We start from the raw sequence: 25,896 nt of genomic DNA, 5'->3' as shown, positions 1-25,896 counted from the left end.
TTATTTTGCAACATGCCTCTTAGTAAAAAACAAAAATTGGGGCTGATTTTGGCTGTAACTACAAATTTAGAAAAAAGAAAAAGAAAAAGGATAAGGAGCAAAGAATGGTTGCTTAGAAGAAATACTGTTAGAGTTAAATATTGCTAGGTCAGATAAATATTGTTAGAGAACTGGACAGTGTCGATTTCACAAATTTTATGCGGATGGACCATGACACTTTTAATGAATTATTATCTCTAGTAAGCCCATACATTACTAAACAAGACACTGATAAGAGAGAAGCCGTTAGTCCTGAGGAGAGATTAATAGTAACGCTTAAATATCTAGCATCAGGAAGAGATTACAAGTAAAAATTGGCCAATTAGCGTCCACACTACCCAATTTGATCGGGCAATCCCAAGGCAATCGCAAATCGGCCGATCCCGACCACCCAATGACCTTGAATTTCATATTTCCGTCTAGACGACCCAATTTGATTGCCAATCTAGTCAAATTGGACGAAAAATTGTGTCGTCTGGAAGGGGTTTTAGTGTTATTTTCATAGACAATTCTGTAAGGTCTGTAATCTGAGGAAAGTCTATGGAGAGTTAAATTTTTAATCTGTGCAAGTCGTTCAGTTACATCGAATTTGTTTTGTTCATTCTTCACCATTCTTCACAAATCACAGCTCATCTCACGCGTGTTACAAAAGAAATAGTTTAGTTTTTTTTTCCATCTTTTTGTTTCGTTTGTGTTCCAATATGGATTCTGTTTTAAATCCAGAAGCCCCTGAGTTCTATCCACATTTGAAATCTGTAACTCAGGTACAGGTACTGTTTGTTAATACATTATGCATGTGTTTTTAACGAAAATCTGAATTAGTAACTTCAGTCTACCTACTTTATCAAAATAATGGTCGCAATAGTTTGAAGAACTTTCGGGGATACAAGGGCCACTTAAAATACTTTCTATTTTCTTCGCTCAGATCAGAATTTGTTGGAATGTATGTTTCTCGCTTCGCCCAATCCCATTTATTTAAAAAAGATATTGCTCGACTTGAAATAATAGGGCTCACTTGATGGACTCTTTGAAGATCATGTAGGTTTATGATTCAAAAAAAAATATTACATTGGCGAATTAACGATTTGCCATTAATGAAGTAATAAAAACTAGTTTGTTAGAGTTATAATACTTAGCTCTAATATTTTGACTTCTTTTTAAGTTCAGAGTAATGTTATCACTAGACATCGGATTATATGCATTTGCATGTTTGCATATGCAAATGTATAAAACTCTCTATTTACGACGTTAGTGCATATTTTAGCCTTTTTCCCCAATCGTGCATATTTCGTTAATTAAATAGCAGGAGTTTTGATTGGTTGACTAACCTTTATTAGCCAATCAGAACGCTCAGCGAGTAAACAAACCCTATTTTGGCAGGTAAAATGGCAAAAATACAAAATGGGCTCCATTTTAAGTTAATTTTGAGCCATTCTTTTGAATGGCTAGATTACCCTTTTGGGGCCTAAAACTTAAAACACGGCTTAAATTCCAAGAAAGGGCTAGTTTTAGCCCGAAATGGTCTAAGGTGACAACACTGGCCTCGCGGGTGACAAACGTTACAAATTTGCGCTCGAAAATTTGGTAAAAATGCTTAATTGTATATTGCCACAGAATTTCGCTGGTAATAATAAAGGTTTTTTGATTTTGTATTGTGCATATTTTAGGCATATCAGTCGTTTTAGTGCATATTTCGGCCTTTTTTAGTGCATATTTGCATGCATATTTTGGCATTTTGTTCGTGCATATAATCCGATGTCTAGTTATCACGAATCTTCACGTAAACATGATTTTGACAAGAAATATTACTTCACTCAAGTCTTTGTTCAAAATAGTAAAACTTTTGTTTTTATAAAAGTCTACTTTTTCATTATTCAATAAATTCCTTCAAAATTGGTCTAAATCATTAGGCTTGTTTTATCCATATTCTTCATATATCATAAAGTTAAAATGAAAGAATAGTTTTGTTATACAATCACTATTTATATTTCAATCTAAGACCTTTTTATTTTGAACAACATTGTTGTTATTTACAATTGATAGCATTATCACATGCAATTTATATTTCAGGATGGATACATGTCAGTTACAAAGTCAATCAAATCAGTAAATACAATGCCAATAAAAACATCATACAGAGTGTTCAAAACCTTCAATGATTTCAATGTTGTAACGTACCAAATAAGCGAAAATGCTATTGTACAATCAAACAATATAGTGGTCAATGATCTTCCAACAGTCAAGTTTAAGACGTAAGTGTAGTTATATTTTGTAATTGTTGTACAGCATATTTGAAAACCAAAACAATGTTTATCATACTATGTGTGTGAAGGTTTAGCATGGGTTGGTACTTATGAATGAATTTATGCCACATTTGACCTCAAAACTTCAATGCCTTCAATAAATATATTGTTGTATATCTATTTAACGTAAGTGATTGTTAAATATGTCCAGTTTTAATTCTCTTTTATATAATTTTGTGTGAATTGTGTGTTCAAGATATCTGTATAATCATTTTGCAATATGTCTATGTTGAAATTATTTGAGCAGAGTATAAAGCATTTAGAATATATTGTTAGATGGCATAATCACCATGCTGTCATTTGATATGTCAGTATATATATATCTTCTTCTTCTCTAATATATATAAATCTCATGTCACAAGGGTTGTCCGCATTGGACTCCTAAACCACTTAACCGATTATAATAAAATTCGCACACCATGTACAGTTTGATCCAACTTGAGAGATAGGATAGTTTAAATCTCAAATTGTTTTAGAGATAGCGGGCGAAGCCACGGACGAGAGTATATATACAGGGGGTTACAATATGAATTGAAAGGTGTAAATAAATTTGGAACTGATATAGAACAATATATTCTTTGTTCGGTATATTGTTATGATCCATACCATTCATGAATTACAAATTTCATCAAAATTCAAGGATTCTGAAAAATATTCCGTGTTTATAGAAACAATATCAAAATTTTCCATCATACTTACTTTACCGCTTTGTGACTGAAGAATCTTTATCCATACTATCCATACTAATATTATAAATGCGAAAGTAACTCTGTCTGTCTGTCTGTTACTCAATCACGCCTTAACTACTGAATCAATTTGCATGAAATTTGGTATAGAGATATTTTGATACCCGAGAAAGGTCATAGGCTACTTTTTATCCCGGGAAAATGAGGCAATCCCGGAAATCCCACGGGAACGGGAACTGTGTGGGTTTTTAATTTTATGGACAATAATATTGCTATACATACATGATTATTGTTTATCATGAAAGGAAGAAAGGACTTGGTCGTAAACATTTATTCAATATCTTTAATGCATTTGCAATGTCATTTCGCTCTGCGATGTTTCATGTTATTCATTTTATTGCTTTATCATAATTACAAGCTACCCTAGAGTATATTTTGGCTTATAATATCTTTTTGTAAAAACAATAATACAACATAAATAGAAGCAATACTCAGATTTGAAAATTGAAAAATACATATAGGTAATTTATTTTTATTCATTCATAAATTGCTTATAAAACTGCGAATTTTTATCTTGTTATATAATGAGCACAGCAGTAAACAATGTTAACTAACTTCAAAGTATCAGCAAAACAAGTATTCAAAAAAGTTACCCATATTTTATAAAACCTCTGTTTTGTCAAATTGATCTGAAGGAAACAAAAATCTGAGATCAGATCATTAAAATTGGTTCACTTTAATTTATTTTTCCATAACAACTTGTCATGGACATTGTTCAAAAATCTAATTTCTTAACATGTAATAATCCCTACTTAATATTATAAATATGAAAGTATATCTGTTTGTCTATCTGTCTCGCTTTTCTTCACGCCATAAACTACTGAACTTATTTGGATGAAAACTTCTGAACCTGTTAAGAAGAGATAGAGATAGCTTAAGACTTAAGAAAGGAAATGGCTTAACCCTAGGAACTTTAGCGGACTTTCTTTAACTACGCGGGCGAAGCTGCGGTCGGAAGCTAGTAATTAATAGTTTTGTATGAATTACATGCAGAACAGCATGATAATATTATTAAGCTACTCTGATTTATTTACAGTAACATGCAATTTTCTATTTATGTATATTTATGCCTGTAGTTACTTGATATAATAAGTGTTTTTCTTATTACATTTTAAACTTGCTAAGAATTTCATTATATTGCTGAATGCGAAATCTTTTATTTCCCTTCTTGATTAGGTACATGCTGTAAATATTGTCTGTCTATATAACACTTATGTTAGATTTTACATCAAGTCACCTTGTAAATCAGAAAATTGTATTTTTCTGAAAAGTTTTGTTAGAAAATTTAAAAAAAAATAAATGTTTAAAATATTCCAGTAATATAAGTAAAAAGAACAAGTTTCATCAAAATCTGTACTTTGTTATTAACCTAAAAGAGTAAACTAACATCCATCTACACTACTAATATTAGCAGAATCAATAACTTAAAAGTCAACACTCATATTTTTGTGTCTTGTGTACTTTATAAATAAATGAGAAATTTATGAATGAAAAAAAAATATGTAAACATTGTACCGTGATATATTAAATGCTGAATATCACAAATGTGTACTTATAATGCATTCTCACTGCACAACAGCAAAGACAATGACAACAATACGGAAAAAGTAATCGACGCCAACGATTACATGCTGGATCGTATACACATAAACATAGATGGGGTTTGTGGAGACAACACAGGTTCCAACTTTGTTGCTAATCCTAGCGCCAAGTGGAACAATGCACCTGTCATCACGAAAATACAGGTAATTGTAATTGTACATTGTATTGATTTGATTTAATGTTGAGTAGGCAAGAAATTTAAGTAACTTCAATTGGATATTTAAATAATTAATATTGAAGTTAATAAAAGTTGGCCATATCTATACATTTCTTTCGAATTAACCTGCCTTTGTATATGCTGATATGGATTCCTTGTTTTTGTAGGTGGGGTCAACAATGTTTATTGGAGCGAAAAACATTCCAAGACCACAGTTGTTTTTTAAGGACCCAGTTGATAATTCTGAAAACTTGTGGGTACCAAAAATTTCCGATAAGCCAAATAACATCAAACCGTTGACGTTAAACATAATATACAACGATGAAGGTGAAGCTGTGGGGTAAGTTAAATTTTTATATAAGGTTGCATATAATCTTGTTTCGTTAATAACTCAGCCCCCGGAATCATAGACACAATAGAAAATCTACTGTGTCTGGCCCGATCGGGCCGCTCGGGGCTCAATGAGTTAAGGACAAGAATGCACGGTGTTTCTTATATTTCATTTTAATAAATTTTTCCACAGAATTGAACATCCATATAGGATGGAGTTGGATTTATACGTGCCGCCGTTTAAGTTCATAGATCCAGATGAAGAGGAGCCGAAGCTAAGTCCTTCGTTGGAGAACACGAAGTTGACGTACATTGACACGGAGTCTCAGGTTGACGCTTTGGTTGAACACCTCAGACAAGTGGATGAGATCGCGGTGGACGTAGAGCACCACTCGTACAGGACGTATCAAGGTCAGTTGTGTTTTGAGATTGTTTAATCGGTGTCGGGGGGTCCATAAATCTTTCTGTATAAAGAAAAAAAAAATGAATGGGTTTCTATTTTTTGTTTTCTGGTGTATTGTGTGACTCTGTAACTCAATATATATTTTGGGATAAAATTAGTACCTAATAAATTCGTTTTTAAAAAGTGTAAAAGAAAATATTCTATTACTGTAATTACTTTCAATCTGGCGTATTGTGTGGGCGATTTGTTTAAATAGATAAGAAATTAATTGATTTCTGTTGTGACTGGGATGCGTTTACCTTTGACTTTGAAATGCAATTGCCAAGAAATTGAATTGAGATTTGTCGAATGAGTACATTATTATGGCTTCACTAATTACTTAAATTTGAGCCACTAATGTGACTTCAAATGATGATAAAACTATTTAATTTGATACTTAACAATATTCATGGAAATGCGAATAAATATCAACATCTTTTGTGCATATATTAATTCGTCGTATCAACGACGTGCGACGCTGACAATAAGCTAGGTCGCGTTAGGGAAAAGTCGCACTTGAAAGTATGGCTTTAAACCCTCATTAAACGATGAAGCGTGGGTTTAAACGAATCGTATATTGTTCGATTGCTTTGTAACATATTATGTATGTGAATATCTCGCCCAGCAACATTCAGCATGTGCATGCAACGCGACGTTGCCAATCCGCGTTTTGTGTTCGCCCAAAATTATACAACGTGTTCCCTCTTTCGAGTAATCAATGCAACGTCTCCCTACGAATGGTTAGGTTTATGTCTAATCATCTATTCTTTGATTTCAAAATGTATAGGTTTTATTAGTAAGGTAACGATATTTTGTTATAATTGCTACCAGCGTTTGATTGATGGTTGAATTGAATTTATTCTTATTTTTCAAAACTGGATTCTGTTATGGCGTAAACGCATCAAAAAAAAAAATCTGTAATCGTGCGCACATTTTATGTTACTTAACGAATATATCTAAAGTGTTTCATTTCAATGCTTTATTATTTGTTATTAATAGTTTGGAAGGCATGCGCTTATGGAATAAACTACTTATTAAAAATCGCATGAATTGGAATACGTTTTGCTTTACATTATCTTCAATGTACTTTTAAACGTACGTTAATTTAGAAGGAGGATGTTTCTATTCGACGTATTTGAATTACCTATAGTATAAATACCGTATTATATAATTTTTAATTTTTACTAAATGAATGCTTTTCAAAAATGTTATAAGATCATTTCAATGCTGTATATCACGCACCGAGTTACATGATACGCTAAGGATATGGCGACGATTTTATTCAATTGTAACCGCATATTGCACTATACTGCGTCGCAGTGTTTACTTATAGAAAATTGTTCCCCTTCAAAAGGTAATCAAGTTTGATTGAGGATGCGCTCTCTGAATATATAACTAAGCAATCGTCCCGTGCGTTGATTGGTCAAATAACAGATCGTGATACAATACGACGTTCGTATCTGCCTCGTGTACGATTTGAGATGAACATATGTATAACTTATATAAAAAGGTTACCAAGAAAATTGGTGGGATGTATCTACCGCGTATCCAATAACTCAAACTGTAGACCAGAGTTGAATATTTAAATATTTAAGACAACTCTATGTCCACGTGAATGTTACTTTTATTTTGAACTAGCGGCCCGCCCCGGCTTTGCCCGTGGTACATATTTCGCAATAAAAGGTGGCCTATGTTCTTTCTCGGGTATCAAAATATCTCCATACCAAATTTCATGCAAATTGGTTCAGTAGTTTAGGCGTGATTGAGTAACAGACAGACAGACAGAGTTACTTTCCCATTTATAATATTAGTATGGATTAGTATTAGTATTAGTATGGATAATTATTACTATACACTAACTTTTTAAAATTAATAATTTAAAACAAAGACACAGGTTCAATATGTAACTGATTTAATTAAAAATAGTGATGATAATAATTTTTGTTTTCAAAATAATATTTGTATTTTGATAGTTAGTATAACAAAGTAAATATTGTTTAAATATCAGTAGAAATTATCTCAACGGATTAAATCAAATATGACCATAAGGCGCTTTTACTTTACGGAAGGTTCTATATTATGATGTATAAAATATATTTAGTGCGATAACGAGTTACAAAATAATTTTCTTTCATGGCATACGTGCAAAACCGGATGTAGTCGCTAGTATAACACACAAATAATTGTAAAGCCATGCAACATGGAGAAACAATTCGACCGTGCCTTATCTCCTTATTCACACTATCGCCCGATTGACTCCACTGTAACGTGACTCGCTCCAGTAATACAATATATTATAATTTATAACAAGTAATTAATCAAATCCCTATAACAACATATATTTGTAAACTTATGCCTTTGGAATACGTTATTTACAACTAGCTTTCCGGCAGCGGCTTCACCCGCGTAATCAAAGAAAAATCCGCGTAGTTCCCGTGGGATTTCCGGGATAAAACGTATCATTTGTCCTTTCTCAAGTCTCAAGCTATATCCATGCAGTCATTTTTGAGTTTAGCCCGGACATAGCTACATACAGACAAACAGACAAAAATTATAAAAGTATATTTTTGGCTTCAATATCGATTGTAGATCACCCAAGTATTATTTTAAGAAATATTCAATAAACAGTTTTGGCTTTCCTATGATTTTATTATTAAGTACTTATAGATTGCATACGCATGTGTTGAGTCACGCTAAATAGATCTACATACATATAGCTAGACTTATAAATTAATAAGTAGCGGCAGACTGCAGATATGGTTCACGTTTATTGCCTTATTAATTCAAACAATAACTACACTTCAAATATGTTAATATAACATTAATATTTATCAAATATTCCCACTTATATTATGTATGTGTAAATAATTTAACCGAATTACTTATGCAATGTATTTTTCACAGATCACAGAAACTAAAGGGAGATATGGTTAGGGGGCGGGGCCGGTGTCGCAGCAATATGTACAAAAAGAGAACAAACTGTAGCGGTGCTGTATACATACGTCACTTACAATCTAGTGTGCGAACGAATAGTCGCTCTCATATTTTTGTGTGATGACACGCACACAACGCGAAGTATTGTTTTGATTTTGTTTACTACAGTTGCGTGCGTAAATTTTTTATGAGACACGGTTTCGTACTCAGCGCAAGCGATTTTCATCTCTCTAGATCTCTATAGTATTTTTCAATGTTGATTAGTTCAGTTGTGTTTGAAGCAAAACGCGTTCCATCAGATTCATAAAAATATTAAATTTTGCAGCTAAATTTTATCTAATATTTGATTTACAGATTGGTATTCTGTACTATAAAAAATCTACTGGAATCTTTTAACACTAAAATGAGATTAGATCTATGCATTGTTTTATTGTAGTTTTTGACATAGGTATGTAACATTTCCCGTAGTATTGAATTATGCATTCTATTTTATATCTATTTATAAGTATTTAATGAATATGGGTCAAATGGTGATTGAGAGGGTCAAAGGGAGTTACGTCAAACAGTCGGAAGTAATCCATATCATCGAATACATTGCTAATTTATTGAGTACACGCTTAAACTGCATCAAAATTATAAGTGCCCTTACGCACTAGCGGTTAACCGCGGGGGCGGCTAACCGCGCGGTTAGCCGCTTTCCCATTTTAAATATGCAACCGCTTATGATTGTACGCACTAATCATAAAAGCGCTTGCATATTAAATGCTAACCGCGCGGTTAGCCGCCCCCGCGGTTAACCGCTAGTGCGTAATGGCGCTAATTATTTCATCGTTGAATAAACTGACGTGTTATAAATTAAACAAAACACGCAAGTTTTTATGCTGATTTTTTTTTAATTCTTCCTTTGTTAAAGAGCTAGAGGTAATACGGAAAAAATAATCGAATTTCCGGATCCGTATGCATCCAACGTACAGTTTTATCTCGCGACACGCGTCGTCATGTTTTATTTATATTGTTTCATACGAGAGCGCCACAAGCCGTACAAGTTGCTAAGGCCGTGTCATTGTAATACTTACACTTTAGTTAATTGAAGTTTACTTGGAGTATTTTATATTTTGAAGTTTTTTTTTTTTTTGTTCAAAAGGACCATCCATTATAAATTATGTATTTAGAAAAACTACAAATGTTTTTCTTAATACATGTAACGTTATTTTGAAAAATGTGTGACGTCCCAAAGGGGGGAGGGGATTCTTAAAAATGTGACAACCTGTGACAATGACGGGGGGAGGGGTATAAAAGTTCTGAAATTTGTGTGACGTAATTTATGGATGGCTCCTATTAATGTGAAATGCAACTATCCGTAATTGTGGATTTTTTTCAATAGTTTTTGATAATTGTATAATGATGGCTATTACGCAAATATTACGGAGTATTGTGTAGGTGTTTTGTTTCGTTCGCACAGTATCATAATTCATAACATAAACTCCTTACAATGTGGTTTGTTGCTGATTTTCCAACAGACGCCCTTGACACGCCGTTTATAATTTCGTCACCCTTTGCAGTCGCGTCGGGTTTCATCTAATACAACGTTTTCACCTTTCTTCTCATCGATAATTATTTTTATTTTATTATTTACATATTTTTAACATTCTAAAAAATGTATGATTAGATTTTATCATAATATGTAAGATCAATTGCAGAAAACAAGACGGTTTTATGATTGCACAATTTTTAAGCTATTGCATAGCTTCTATTGCGGGCCTTGAGCGCGGGGACCGAATCGAGAAATTCCGTAACGAAAAAACCTCACGCTCCCCACTCCGACGGGCGGAGGTGTGGCTAGAATAACATGCAATAGCTTTACCGCGGCAGTCCCCGAATGCCACACGTCGTTATTTTTTTTAATTTTTGGCATATCAACATAAAAAGTCGCTTAGATCATACTATTTTGTATTTAAATTTTTTGTAAGATATTTGAAAATTATTTTTATGTTACAATTCGATTTTTAATTTTAATATTATTATAGAATGTTGAAATTATTGAATACAAAAAAAGTGATAACTGTGTTAAAAACAACCGACTTCAAACTTGCACTTGCAACATTTACAAATACAGACAAAAATGCTCATAAAATAAAAACTACTGGGCCTATCCGAATAAAATTTTTATGGGACCAATTCGACACCATCCCGCATCGAACAAAAAAAGTACATCAAATCGGTTCAGAAACCTCGGAGTAATCGGTGTACACTGTACATACATAAAAAAAACATACCGGCCGAATTGATAACCTCCTCCTTTTTTGAAGTCGGTTAAAAAAATATGACAACTGTAATTATTGATCAATTGCATATTGATGCAAGTTTTCTTGGATATAATATAGAACATACTAAATTCTCATATCACAATGTCGGTTGCCATATTATTACTCAGAAACTAGGTAACCAATTTTGATGACAAGTCGACAATTGCTCGTAAACAATTTTAAACTCCTAAGTGATAAGGGTCAGCCAGAAAAACGTTTGCCGGGAGAGCATGTTGCATTCTATTTTTCTAAGCGTGAAATACTGACAATATCTTAAGTGTACACAAAAATGTGCATTCGGTTTTGAGCTGAAGGAATAATAATTTATTTTTTATAGGTCTGGGCTCTAAACTATAAATAAAACATGTTGTATCAGTATTTCCGCTGTACTTTTCGACGGATTGTGAACAATACTCTAAATTCTAATTTATACTAGGTTATCTTGTCGATGATTTATCCTTTGCAATCATACTAGGTTAAAGGAACCATCTGTTTATTGTGCGTTAAAATTATAATTTACGTTAAATCGAAAGATCCAATCATGAAAAATACATGAAGTTGATACGGTGCTTAGAATTGGGTATCATTTAAGCTATCACCAATTTAATTAGTTTTGTGTTTCTTAAATAATAGGGTTTGTCCTTAAAATAGTAGATCTGTCACCAAAATGTAGTCACCAAACAATGCAAAATCAGTTCCACAATAAATCACCTAAAATCCTGAGATATAAGGTCTAGTACCAAATAAATGTTTTTGTATGTATTATAATAGGTGTGTCCTAATAAGTATTTAAGCAAACTAATTTAAAGAGATCACCAATAAATCATATTATGTTACTAGAAAACAATTAAAGTTAAAATAATCAATATTTATTGTTAAACAAGTCAATAACTGCGTTAAAAACAACCGACTTCAAACTTGCACGTCTTGCAACATTTACAAATACAGACAAAAATGCTCATAAAATAAAAACTACTGGGCCTATCCAAATAAAATTTTTATGGGACCAATTCGACACCATCCCGCATCGAACAAAAAAAGAATCACGTAAATCGGTTCAGAAACCGCGGAGTAATCGGTGTACATACATAAAAAAAAAAAAAAAAAAACATACCGGCCGAATTGATAACCTCCTCCTTTTTTTGAAGTCGGTTAAAAACAATAATCACTGAATAATCAGCTCTGGTTTGGATTTCGAAGGGCGCCCCCTTTTTCTTTTCTGGCCGATAAGCACATTTTTTGCTTCTGGGGGGGGGGGGGTTGGCTAGCTTTAAGCGTATGGCTAATCCGATAATTTATGTTTGCACATGTCAATTTTTAAAGCGCGCCAATTTGTCTCCGCAACTTTGATCATTTTTTCATTAAAATTATAAATTGATGTATTAAATTGGTAACGAATACTATTAATTTAATATCTAAACGAAATAAAATGTTACTATTGTATTGGTGACAAAATATCAAATAAAAAGGAGTCACAGTCAGGGATCGATAATCGATTTATTTGGTGACAGATCTACCATTCTGAGCACAGAGCTATTATTTAAGTAACGAAACTGTTATTATAAGAACGAAGTTTATATTCATGTAATGCAATATAATTTTATTGGTTATCGATCTCTTATTTTACACACATATTAACATTAAATTGATAATCCATACCTGGGAACAATTTTTGTTTATCTGAGAACGAAAATATTTCGTGGTGATAGATCTATTTATTAGGTGATACAACTTGATGACAAATATAAATTTTGGTGATAGAAAATATAGTTCTCCTTAGAATTGTATCGTAATTTTTGTAGAAATGAGTTAGTTAGAAAGATTCGCAATACATTCGCTTCGATCACAGCAAACTGGCGTTTATTGAAATAAACTACCAGAATTGGAATAAATATATTACGTATAAGGAAGAACACGTGATTGCTCGCGCACCAATCGCGATATTGTCAATTGTCAGTGGACACTTGCATATATTGTGTGGTCTATTCAGATGCAACTACCGATCGTTGCGAGGAATCTCTTGATTGAATTAAGCATCGTTACAACCAATCTAACATTGTAATATATACTATATAACTATACAATCCACTTGATCTAATAGACGCTGTGACTTTTCAATGTCAAGTGTAATTATATTATGTTAACTAGCTCACACGGTAGACGTTCTGCCAGGACACCTTTATCAATGAAATATAAAAATCAGTCTACGATCAATTGTGCGGATTTTCTATAGATATTGAGAGGTTCAAGAGGTTCAAAAGTGTTAAGTTTTAGACAATGCGGGTGAAACCGCAGGCTGATTGATAGCTAGTATGTTTTATGAATATTTTCGTTTATAAATCAGTCTCATTTTATGTAATGTAAAGTTATACATTATACATATTTTGAATGTTATTATAATTAATGTTATTGCCTATCGATGAAACCTTTAAATAGTTTTTGGAGAAAGTTAACTTTATCGCAATTTTGATTGAATTTTATCGCAAAAACGAAACTCAAAGGTAGTGAAATTAAGAATTGTTATCAGGAAAGGATTTTGAGCAATGGTCTAATTAATAATAAGTGCTGATTTACACAGGGTCAGTAACTGACTACAAATTCCAGGCAAATCAGTGCTGACCCGAAAAAAACCCTGTGTAAACAGATTTGAAGTCAGTACAGAGGCTTGAACTCAGCGCTGAGTTGAATATTCGGACACGAATATTTTAAAGTCAGTTGGCGCCCCCCGCCACCCGCGCACCCCTGCGTCAGCCAAATAAACCCCGTGTAAACGGACAAGTTAGTGCGTGGTTAGTCACTGCCGCTGCGTTGTAGAGTGACCACATTTTTTTCGCTTGCGATAAAAATGACCCGTAAGCGAAGACGAAACCTTAATATTAGTGCAATTATATGGCAAAAACGAGTACCTTTGGGATATTAAATCCCTAAATCCATTTTCTTACCCATTGTCGTTTATTTTTAGTTATCTCATTTTCTACAATTTCTATTAACTTATTCAACAGCAAAATTGAAAATTTTTTAATTAAAAAAAAACAAATGATGAAATCGTCGTTTCAGTTGTTTTCGTGAATTCATTTTCCCACTGACTTCACAAACGTGTGGTCACCGTGAGAAACGCACCACTACTACTTACTTCATGTAAACAGTTAAAGTCAGTCGCGGCGCCGAAATTGGCGCCGCGACTGACTTTAACTGTTTGCTTAGACTTCAAGCCTCTGTATTGACTTCAAATCTGTTTACACAGGGTTTTTTTTCGGGTCAGCACTGATTTGCCTCGAATTTGTAGTCAGTTACTGACCCTGTGTAAATCAGCACTAACAGTAAGTAATACAGCTATGGCCAGTTTGTTAAGAAATATTTTATTCTCATAATTGTCATGTTTCGTCTACACGGAACCTAGCAAGGCCAATCACTGAGTATTCCTGTTAGCTGCCGCGCATTCGATATCGCGAAGGATCCTTATGTGGCCTTTGATTATTTTGTGTGACAAATGCGTGACACACAATGCGCCTTTCGTTGACCTTCGCGGATACCAGTATCTACCAGTGTATGGACGCAACATCTTATCGATACGTACTTGACGCTTTCTCTTCAATCTATACTAATATTATAAAGCTGAAGAGTGTGTTTGTTTGAACGCGCTAATCTCGGGTACTATACTGGTCCGATTTGAAAAATTCTTTCGGTGTTAGATAGCCCACTTATCGAGGAAGGTTATAGGCTATATATATTATCCTATATTATATATATATTATCCGCCATTTTTTATATGGCCAACAGGAGTGAAGCCACGGGGGTGAAACCGCGCGGAGCAGCTAGTATGCAATAAATATATTATGCCTTGAGTGAATTGAAATAATATGTGTATATATATTCACGAAATAATCTACACTAATATTATAAAGAGGAAAGATTTGATTGTTTGCTTGTTTTATAGGCTCCCGAACTACTGGAACGATTTAAAAAAAAATTTACAGTCCTACATTATCTCATGAACATAGGCTATATTTTATGATGTTTTTATTCCCGGGTCAAACCGGGACGAGCGTCTTTATGTAGAACGATAGGTAATTTAATGTAAATTTTCTTATTTACAGGAATTACCTGTTTGATTCAAATATCTACTGATGAAGGCGACTTCATAATAGACGCATTGGCGGTCCGAGAACATATACATAAACTGAATCTGTCGTTCACAGATCCAAAAAAATTGAAAGTAAGTTCATTTATATAATAATCTTACTTACATTTATTATCATCTATACATATAATAAATCTGTAGAAGGGTCAATTCTGTACATTGAAAATATTGAAAAAATAAATAGCAGGGGGTGTTACTGGATCGATACCAAACCCAATGTGATTAAAAAAATTTTTGTCTGTCTGTCTGTCTGTCTGTCTGTCTGTCTGTATGTGAAGACATCACGTGAAAACTAACGGTTCGATTTCGATGAAACTTGGTATAATTATACCTTATTGTCCTGGGCGTAAAATAGGATACTTTTTATCCTGGAAAAATACGTAGAAAAAAAAATAAACTAAAATTTTCAGTTTTATCCATAGACGTTGTTCTATACCGCAGTGGATTCAGCGCCGTAACATGTAGCTCCGAAAGTCGGATTTGGCTTGAACCGTTTGCGTCACACGACAGCCGCACGATGCCACGCCTGCCACGACTCCTTTAAAAGGACTGCGATCCGCGCCGCGCGACGCACCCGATCCCACTCATCGTCGTAGGCGGCCGAGACATGTCTTGGACGACTCCGACGATGATATTACCAAAGCTAACGCACGGCTAGACTCGGCGATTGAAGCCCAACGTCGAACAAACCGCGACACCGCACACACCACAGCAGAAAGCGTACACCGTCTTCGCCGGCGAAGACGAGGTCCCTTGTTCCGCGTTCCCGCGCCCACCCGGGTGAGCGCCCGTCCGATTAGGGCCCTTCTGGCCTCCTCCACTCAAGCGACAGCTCAAGCCGAGGTTCGTGGTCCCCGTCAAGGGGGGACGCCCTTGTGCATGTCGCTACCAGGGTGAACCTTCAGTTCACCCCCGCGTCCGCGTTAAAATGTAGAAGCCCTTCTGGCTAACATTGAGAAACACCACACAAAAAAAAAAAAAAAAAAAGCCGCGCGACGCATAAAATTTATGAATTTTGATGCGAGCGGACGTGTCCAGTGTGGCGAGCGGTCGTTCTTATTGGAATAAAATATATTGTATGCATAATAATAATAATTAACATATTAATATTGTTTTCATCGTAAATTGGTTTATTCATTAAACTCATAATTCTCTCTGTCATCTCATTTCATTGTATTTGTAACTATACATAATATTATAGTAAATCTGTAGAAGGGTCAATTCTGTACATTGAAAATAAGTTGAAAATATTGAAAAAATAAATACCAGGGGGTGTTACTGGATCGATACCAAACCCAAATATGTGTTTAAAACATTTTTTGTCTGTCTGTCTGTCTGTCTGTCTGTCTGTCTGTCTGTCTGTCTGTCTGTCTGCATCACGTGAAAACTAACGGTTCGATTTCGATGAAACTTGGTATAATTATACCTTATTATCCTGGGCGTATAATAGGATACTTTTTAAATAAAATACGTAGAAAAAAATTAATCTTTTCAGTTTTATCCATAGACGTTGTTCTGTAGAACCGCGAACACACGTTGCGTATTATTATAGGCCTAGCCGTATTTGGGTCCAATATATATTTATAAGATATCATTGTCAGAGTTACTCAAAATGAAGAAATAAACCATCCACGCGAAGACCGACATCCGCGCGGACGGAGTCGCGGGCGGAAGCTAGTCCAAAATAACACTACTAATCTTACTATTAAACCTAAAGCAATCATACAATTTAACTATTTTTGAAGTGTTATTTCTTTAGGCGCGTTGAGATTAAAATTTCAAGGTCGCGTGAATGACAATACCGTCACGTCATGGAGTAAGACGATGATTTTGGTATCTTTGAATCTTGCCAAAGAAGTTTCACTTCTGACACGTGTGCTCGGCACACACACTCTTTTTCTAATTCAAAACATGCCTTTTTATTTCCTAATGCGTATTTTAGTAATCGTAATTGTTCACTATAATTTGGGGTTTTGAGTAAACGGCATTCGTTTTCGGAGAGTTGACCTTAACCTTTTTTCCCTATCAACGCATGTAACCTTGGCCCACTTTGCGAATGTGTTGAAATGACAATTTACCTTACGAAATTAGTTTACACAACTGAAAATAACGTATTGTGACTTTCATTAATTTCAATTCAAATTAAATACGTTTTTTTATTATATTTCTGAAAATCGGTTACGTTTTGTTTAAAATTTGATCAGTATTTGTTATTATTGTTTATTGTTATTCATATCAAAATGCAATAAAATGCATAAAATGTCCTATCAGAAAAAATACCATATTTGCCGTAGGTATATAATATTAGACATAATCCTATATAACCTCTTTATGACTTTTGCTAAACGAAACAATAATACTTAATGCTTATTTTCTTTATTTTGATTCCTTATCTTACCTACGTCGCACGAATGTTATATCTCTATTGACCTTAAAATATCACATTTGCCTTAAATTTATTCCTTAAGTCATAATCCACTGTACTGGCCAAGACCACGTCGGATGACGTCACATGTCGTCACACTTCGGTTCTAGGTCGCGCCGGTTTCATAAAAATATTTTCCCATACCAATTGTATGTGTGGATAGACAAATTGAAAATTTCATTTCATTCACTTAAACTTTGCACTGAGAAAAATCTAGATTCTTGATTAAAAATAAATATCTGTGGGATAACCAATTAATGAAAAAAAGCAATAAAAAAAGTTTACGCCTAAATGAAATGTAAGGTAAATACAGCCAATCACTATCCAATCTTAGCAATGCGAGAATAGTCAGGTCGGACATCAAAAAAACGATGTCCGAATTAATTACGTACTAAGCGCCGTTGAAAGTGACGACGTTTTGGGCATTGCGCAAAGCTCGATACTTTTGCGTTGTTTATGGCCACTGACCGGTGAATATGAAATTGTTTTGATGATATGGTGTTATGGATGTTTGATGTTATGGATGATATGGGATTTTTGGTGATGATAGGTGATGATTGCGACAAATATTGTCTCAACGAGGTGTTTAACTTCAAACACCGCAACACGATAATTCTATGTATGTATGTATAAGACTAGCTGACCTATTAGCCGTTGTTCTGTCTTCGCGGTTAAGTTTTCTTTATTTTGGCACAAAGTCCTAAGTTTTCCTTCCATAAGATCAGAATCAGTCCAACCATTCACGGCTGATGCCTTGACCGAGGGATTCCTTTTTATACCTAGAGATGTTCATACAAATCTCTCGCAGGTCTTCCACGGTGCCGAGATGGACGTGCAATGGCTACAGCGCGACTTCGGCGTGTACATAGTGGGCATGTTCGACACGCACCGCGCGGCGCGAGCTCTGCATTTAGCTACGCTGTCGCTCAAGTATCTGCTGATGAAGTACTGCGCGGTAGATACGGATAAACGGTAAGTTTGGTGGAATAAACAGGTAGGATAATAAATAAGTTTTGTGGGTTGAGTGTGGGTGGATAAAAATTAAAAAATTATAGTATATTTTATATGGGGATATAGGGACCTAAACTAGGCTAGAATAAATCGTAATTCAACGATAACTTTTATCCTACCTTAAATCAAGATGAAAAGGCTGTTTGCCTATTTTTTATCATTTTACGAAGTACTTGAAAAAAAAATTTTACAAATGTTACAAATAATACACAAGTTTAGGGGAACAGACCAGCATATCACGTCAATATATTTTATCCATTTGCCAGGGCTTAAAACTAGTCCTTATAAGTGCAGCAATACTAAATTATTAAATGTTTGCAGCTATCAGCTAGCCGACTGGCGTATAAGACCGTTACCCGAAGAGCTGATCGAATACGCGCGTATGGACACACACTACTTGCTGTATATATGGCGGCGAATGAAAGCCGAGCTCTTGGAAAAGGCGCAGGGCAAACCTTACTTGCTGTTGTCGGTATTCGAGCAAAGCAGACAGATCTGTGGCACGGTGAGTTGATTTTTGGCTGTGCAGTTTGGAAGTTTGATTTTTGATGTAAAGGACACGTCAGACTAGGCGTACTTTAGTATTTAATAATTACAAAACAAGCAACATGGTTTTAAAGAGTGTACTATACAAAATATAGAGGGTGTCAATTAATATCACAAACTTAAATAGGATATTTGGTTGGTGGATTAAATAAACAAATAAGTAATCAATAAGAACATTAAAATAAATGAAGGACTATATGAGTGTCACCACGCATTGGCGTGACAAGAATTCCTTCACTCGTGACCGAATTTTATTTATATACAGTAATGGTTAAATTTTCATTGACTTAATTCAGACATTAGAATCACAATGTGGCCTCGCCACGTTCTAATGATCATTTTTAACTTTCAATTTATTTAAATGATTTATAAATATTGTTACAGACATACCAGAAGACGGTGATAACGGACGAGAGCCACATACCGCTGTACGTGCGCTCCAAGAAGTCGTTCGACTCGCGGCAGATGGCTGCGCTGCGGCTGCTCTACAAGTGGCGCGACTCGCAGGCGCGGGAGCTGGACGAGAGCACATCGTACGTATCTGTGCATGTACAGTGCGCTCATGTAGAGTTGTGGTGCCAGATTAAGAGGAGGCTCCCTAAATTTTATGAGAATTCGCATCAATATTCTGAAACAGTCACACATACAATCAAAATGGAACTTTAGTATATGATTTATTGGGTATTTTTCTTTCCATGTACAAGACAGTTACGTAATTGTAACATTTTCGCTCGATTTATTTTTTTTAATTATGCCTTTTTTAAGGATTATTACATTTTTTTTTAAAGATTTACTTGGACTTTATGTCTAAAATAAATGTTAACAATAAGAAAATATGATTTACTATCCAATCCCAAGATATTTTTTTCTCTAGATCAATTATTACTTTAGTTATAAACGAAATAAGAATTGAGACTTACGACATTTAGTTTCGAGCTCGAACGCGATCAAAGAGCGCACGCGATATTCAACTTTATTACGGCTGTGTTATCGTCTAGCACCGTAGTGGTCTAACCGGTCTCTCAGTGCCAGAAATTATGTTAGGGAGCCTCCTCTTAAGCGAGGCACGAAACGCGGCTAAAGAATGAGACGTCTTTGATTGCGACAAAAAGCGAATATGTAGAATATACCTCGCGAGCCTACTCTCTCTGTGTGGACCCGTCTTAAAACGTACTTATACACTAGCCTAACAATTGTCTATAGCTTTTATAGACTCTAATTCATTCTATTGTAATTGTAATTCAATCTATTGTATCAAATATCGATTATTATGAAACTCTGCCTAACTCAATCGTAAGCAGAGTTTCCAGTTAGTTATGAATCCAGTTGTTTATTGTATAGGATGGGACTATCCTTACTTATGGAAAATTGACGAACAGCATTTTTTTACCCACGTTATCGATGAGCCTAAGAATGTTCACATAGATTTTATTGAAAGAGGCGGGTTCCCATCCTGCCTTGTGATTTTTTTCTATCTACTACATAAAAATAAGTCGGGTTTTCCTTCCTGACGCTATAACTCCAGAATGCACGAATCGATTTTACGGTTTTGCATTCGTTGGTGAGGTCTCGGGCTCCGTGAGGTTTATAGCAAAGAAAAGGTGTCTCTGGTGGCGAAACGGAGTTCGCCCGGTTTGCTAGTCTACACTATAGTCCTTTCCACCTATGATGATTCCTGTGACACTTCATCGTGTTCCGAATTACGTATTTTATGTTTAAAACGCCAAAATAATTTTAGTGCATAATATTTTTATTTTATGGCGGCATTGCTACCAAAAATATAAAAATGAAACATCTTAAGCTTATAAATCAAAAACAGTATTGTTTAGTTTAATATAATAAAAAATAAAATAAAATAACACAAAAATATAATACCTACGCCATTCGTGTACATGAAATGGATCGTTGAAAAATCATAGAGTTGGAAAATCATATAATTGGCGCCCATCTTGTGATCGTTTGTCAATCGCGTCAATCGTCTGTACGAGTGCGTCAGCCTTTTATACAAGTTGCATTTTTATATTGATCCTTTACGTGGTATTCTGTTATTGTTACTAATTGTTATTGTTGACTTTTTGTTGCTGTTGTTTGCTAAGTTTTCTTAGTTAATTGTTGGCGAAATGCCGAAAAAACTAATTTTGGTACTTTATTCAAATCGATTTTATTTCCATATAATATATTATCGATTATCGGAAACAATTGATATAATTTCAGTAAAGACATCTCTACACGTGTCAAAAATCGATGTGTCACAGAAATCATCTTAGGTGGAAAGGACTATAATATTATAAAGAGGAAAACTTTGTTTGTTTGTTTGTTTGAATGATTGTAATGAATAGGCTCATAAACTACTGGACCGATTTCATAAATTCTTTCACCATTCAAAAGCTACATTATCCACGAGTAATATAGGATAGGTTTTATCCCGGAAATTCCACGGGAACGGGAACTATGCGAGTTTTTCTTTGAAACCGCGGGCGGAGCCGCCGGCGGAAAGCTAGTTATAGATAAAAAATAAAAATGTACAACATTTCCAGGTACCTCCTCCCCAATCACATGTTGCTGGCGCTCGCCGAGGCACTTCCGCGCGAAGTGCAAGGTCTGAATGCGTGCTGCAACCCGATGCCGCCGTTCGTTAAACAGAACCTCATCACCATACATCGGATGCTTTTGTCTGTACGTATCTAGCTAGATATTCTTTTACATCTTTTAATTTAAATAATTTTGATATTGACTGTTTTCCCTTACTGAAAAATATTTTAAGTATCTATGCTGGGCCTTATTTGTATGAATTCATGACGTAATAAAATGTATTTTCAAACTATGTTTAATTAACCGTTACCGACAAAATATCTCTCACATATTATATCTACATACCCCCTTAAATATAAAAAATCACGATTTAAATAACAAAAAATCTACGAGAAGGCACTTAGCATTCAAATAATAAAGGAAAAGCCCACATGAAACTCAATTTGAGAAGTGCTTTTTTAAACCCAAAAAAATATTGTCGAATTGAAAGGCTCCTTTTTTGAACTTACTCATCTCCTTTTTTGAACTTGTGATGCTCATTTTTTGAAAATATATTTTGTGACTCATACAATATTGTATGTTGTAGTGCCGCGAGCTCCCGCTAGAGCCGACGCTATACCAGATGCCGTCCACCATCAACTCGCTGATGAACGCCTCGCAGCATCTCCGGCACGCGCACAACGTGCTCGACCTGTCGCACATGCCGGCTTTCAGGTGATTTATATATTACACTAGCTGTTGCCCGCAGCTTCGCCTGCGCGGAAAAGATAAATTAACATTTTCATCCTCTATTTTATCCCCTTGGGGGTAGAATTGATCAAAATCCTTTCTTAGGGGACGCCTATGTCCTAACAAATTCAAATTCAAATTATATTTATTTGCAAGAATGTAGTTACAAATTATAGATGTTTTATACCCGGCGCGGCAAAAGATGATCCCTATGACACTGACAGTTATTCTCAAGAGACAAACTTGTAATGGCGTCACCATTAAATTAGAAACGTATTGGAGGCGTCTAAAAATGGCATTTATTAATTTTTACGTAGCTTTATGCCATTACAATGATATTCTGTTGGCATTATAACAATTCTTAACATTTACGAGAAATTATATCAATCTGACTTTACGTTTACGTCCTTCAAAACTTACATCGTTGGCATTTATCGACTAGTGCGGAAAGTATCGATAAACAAATTTCGATAATGGAAACGAGTTCACATTTTTTCCATGCTTAAGCTATAGTTCATTCACTATTGAATGGAACAGAAGATCGCAGCATAATTAATTAATTAATTTCCGTTCGCGTTAATTTACTTACCTATGATAATATAAGTTTTAGAAAAATTTAATGGGGGATTCCATTTTCATGATAAAATAATATACACTGTGTTAAACGGGTTAAAAATTACGAGCAAATGATAAGGTGCATTTTTATGTTTTGGAAAACTTTCGTTTTACTTACCGTTTCGTTTACATAATAGACGTTAAAAATTCATTTTATAATATTTGTAAAAACATGTTTACCGACGTGGCTGAATGCAAACCACGCCTTTGCCTATAAAATAGTAAAGTATCGACACGATCCATCATACGAGCAATCACTAAGACGAACTGTCATAGGGATCATCTTAGGCCGCGCCGGGTATAATTACAATATTATGTTGCTAATACATTTTACCCATTGATTGGGTGTGCAAATATTTAAAAAGAAAGTTGATTAGTCTAATTATTTAAATGTACACACAATTCAATTTTCACAATTACGCGAACGCACTACGATTTACACGATTATATCACACGACATAATCGTGCAACATCTACCTGCATGCCAAATTTCAGCCCGATACGTCCAGTGGTTTGGGCTGTGCGTTGATAGATCACTATATTAGTCACCTTTGAGTTTAATACATATAGATTGTTTTGTTTTCTATTGCCCCTATCAAAATAGATAAAAAAATTGCATGTTCTTAAGAAGTTTTGTTATATTAAAATTCATGTGCTACTACTGAATACTACCGTCATATCGTAATAAAGGATAGATGTAGAATAAAAGTATTATAAAAAAGAGCGTGTGTACCGAGCACACGTGTCAGAAGTGAAACAAAGGAGGACAGCAGGATTCAAAGATAACAAAATCGTCGCCTTACTGGGAATTCTCGGTAACGACATTGCTATTACGCGACTTTAGTATTTTACTCTGAACGCGCCTAAATAAATTTATTTATAAAGCAAATTTTTCACTACCCTCAAAGTAGAATCCCTCAAAAAAGATAATTAAAATTGAAAAATGTCGACAAAAAATAAATTTTCCCTTTAAATGTATTGCAGAGACGAAGACGTGAACCTGGATGCCGCAGAGCAAGTGCTCGAGCAGCAGTACGATGTGCAGCCCGATATACCTGCCTTCCAGAACACTGGCGAGACCTACTTATATACGAATGTTGTAAGTACTTAACATCATAGTAAGAAGCAACCACGCAACAAAAATGTCTTGAGGTCTCATTTGGGATACCCGATCGGAACGATGTCCTATTTTTTCTATATTTTTTTTCTTTATTAGGTATAATAAACAGCAGAACAGTTTTCGTTTTGAAATAAGTATTGATCAGGTATAATTAAGTAAATATTTAGTAGTTAAATTATATATTAAATAAGTGAAAGAATGCTAATGCACTATAGAAAAAGTGTTGTGAGGATTTTTCGTGACACTCACCTAGCCCCGCGCGATAAGGAACTTTGTTCCAATAACATTAAAAGTATAATAAAATGACGAATATCCGAACGTCGATTAACCGAAACGCTCGCTAATTATTCGAATCGTTCCTTAATAACTCAGGCCCCGGAACCACACACAATAGAAAATCTGTTGTGTCTGGGACCGATCGGGCCGCTTGGGGCTCAATGGGTTAAAGTACGTAGTCACGTATCCCCCTAGTGGGGCAAGGCGCTGATGCATTATGCATACATCTGTTTCACTGATCGATTTACTTTAGGGACAAGTAGGTGATCACCTTCTGTGTCCTGTCAGACCAAGACATTTTCTTTTCTTCGTCTCCACGGGAAAACATATGTGTTCACGAAAAAAATTTTCAATTAGCATATTTTTACCACTGTTACTGTGTATAAAAAATTTCTATGTTAAAATTGTATTTAAAAATTAATGTTGATCTGTTTCCCATGGTCTACTAAATGCTACTATACTATGTTATAAGTTTTAAGTTTATGTAATTCTTTACAGATTTCTGATTTGAACGTGAACGCCGAGCTATTCATACCTCCGTATGATCGGTACAGAGCGTACCGATCTATTGCAAGGGTACGTGCTTCTGAATTACTTTGTTTTATTTTTATTTTATCGAGTTTTTTAGAAAATAAATTCGTATTCTTAATACAAACATTTTTACAATGATCCTTACTGTGACTCTTTTCCTTATTTTTAATATTCTTTCCTTTTTATCTTACGTATCTTTTTTTTCAACTTCTATTTATATATTTCCACAGGCGGATGAGATTAAAAAATTCAAAGAACAAGAGGCTAAAATAGCTGCCTTGGGAGAAGGCAACGAATTGATTAAATCCGAAGTGCTTGAAAAGCTGCAAGAAGTGGAGGCGAAGAAAGAGAAGGAACTGGACGAGCTCGCGGGAACATCGGACGAACAGCCGAGTGCTTCTGAAGTCACCACCGATGAACCAGCACCCAGCACCTCTGGGGTCGAACCTAAAGATGAACAAAAAACGGTGCAAAGGAAACGCAAAATGTCCACCGAAAAGATCAACAAACAGCAAGCGACCGCTGAAACTAAAGAAACAACCGATGGCAACAAAGCCAAGGATACGAGCAAAGATGACGACTCGAAAAACTTCGTCAAACCGTTCTCATACAAAAACGCCAATTATAAAAAGTTCCACAACGAAAGCCACAAAGCGCACAAGCAACAAAAGATTAAGTTTACGAAAAAACGTAAATAGGTTTAAGATTTACTCGTATAATAAGCTCTAATAATATTTTTTTTTTTCAATTTGCATTACGGTGTTTTATTTTCCTTTATTGGATACAATCAGAGTAAGTATTTCCTATCAGATTTTAAATACATTCAATATGATTCGAGAATTTATCTTTATTCAATTTTTTTTTGCTAAATATACGACGTCAACGACGAAATGCTAAAATTCCAGCGACAGATTCATAATAAGTAGGTTCTAACACAATATACAGATACATACAGTAAGGAAACTTCATACAAAATGTTCGAAATGGCTCCCCCCCATCACAATATACCTACAGATACATACAGTAAGGAAACTTCATACAAAATGTTCGAAATGGCTCCCCCCCATCAAGCGTGTTTTCGAGGGTATTGAGGGGGATCGATAGTAGCGGG

The 25,896-nt window shown here is 34.8% G+C and overlaps 1 protein-coding gene across 2 annotated transcripts; it reads left to right on the top strand.

Annotated features, from left to right (window-relative positions):
* The first annotated feature begins 626 nt into the window (after positions 1-626).
* LOC123705181 (exosome component 10) lies at positions 627-25,539 on the top strand. 2 transcript variants are annotated; one of them, XM_045653849.1, is made up of 14 exons: positions 627-803; positions 2,110-2,291; positions 4,668-4,833; positions 5,015-5,187; positions 5,371-5,588; positions 14,957-15,075; positions 18,234-18,397; positions 18,758-18,941; positions 19,367-19,515; positions 21,520-21,658; positions 22,101-22,228; positions 23,843-23,957; positions 24,753-24,830; positions 25,016-25,539. In XM_045653849.1, the coding sequence occupies exons 1-14, from the start codon at positions 741-743 to the stop codon at positions 25,481-25,483; spliced, it is 2,346 nt and encodes a 781-aa protein (XP_045509805.1). In that variant the 5' UTR covers positions 627-740; the 3' UTR covers positions 25,484-25,539. The 2 variants fall into 2 exon arrangements, with proteins under 2 accessions (XP_045509805.1, XP_045509804.1); XM_045653848.1 differs by having other exon boundaries at positions 627-809.
* The last annotated feature ends 357 nt before the right edge of the window (positions 25,540-25,896 follow it).

Source organism: Colias croceus, chromosome Z, assembly GCF_905220415.1.
Source record: "Colias croceus chromosome Z, ilColCroc2.1".
NCBI classification, from domain to species: domain Eukaryota; kingdom Metazoa; phylum Arthropoda; class Insecta; order Lepidoptera; family Pieridae; genus Colias; species Colias croceus.
This window is presented reverse-complemented; position numbering and strand designations above follow the sequence as displayed.

What these genes read in the sequence shown, in the direction of transcription:
- LOC123705181 (XM_045653848.1), top strand. Translation starts at nt 741, where the DNA reads ATGGATTCTGTTTTAAATCCAGAAGCCCCTGAGTTCTATCCACATTTG. An exon ending in CTCGTACAGGACGTATCAAG is followed by an intron (nt 5,589 to 14,956) that starts GTCAGTTGTGTT and finishes TCTTATTTACAG; the next exon opens with GAATTACCTGTTTGATTCAA. An exon ending in GCGGTAGATACGGATAAACG is followed by an intron (nt 18,398 to 18,757) that starts GTAAGTTTGGTG and finishes AAATGTTTGCAG; the next exon opens with CTATCAGCTAGCCGACTGGC.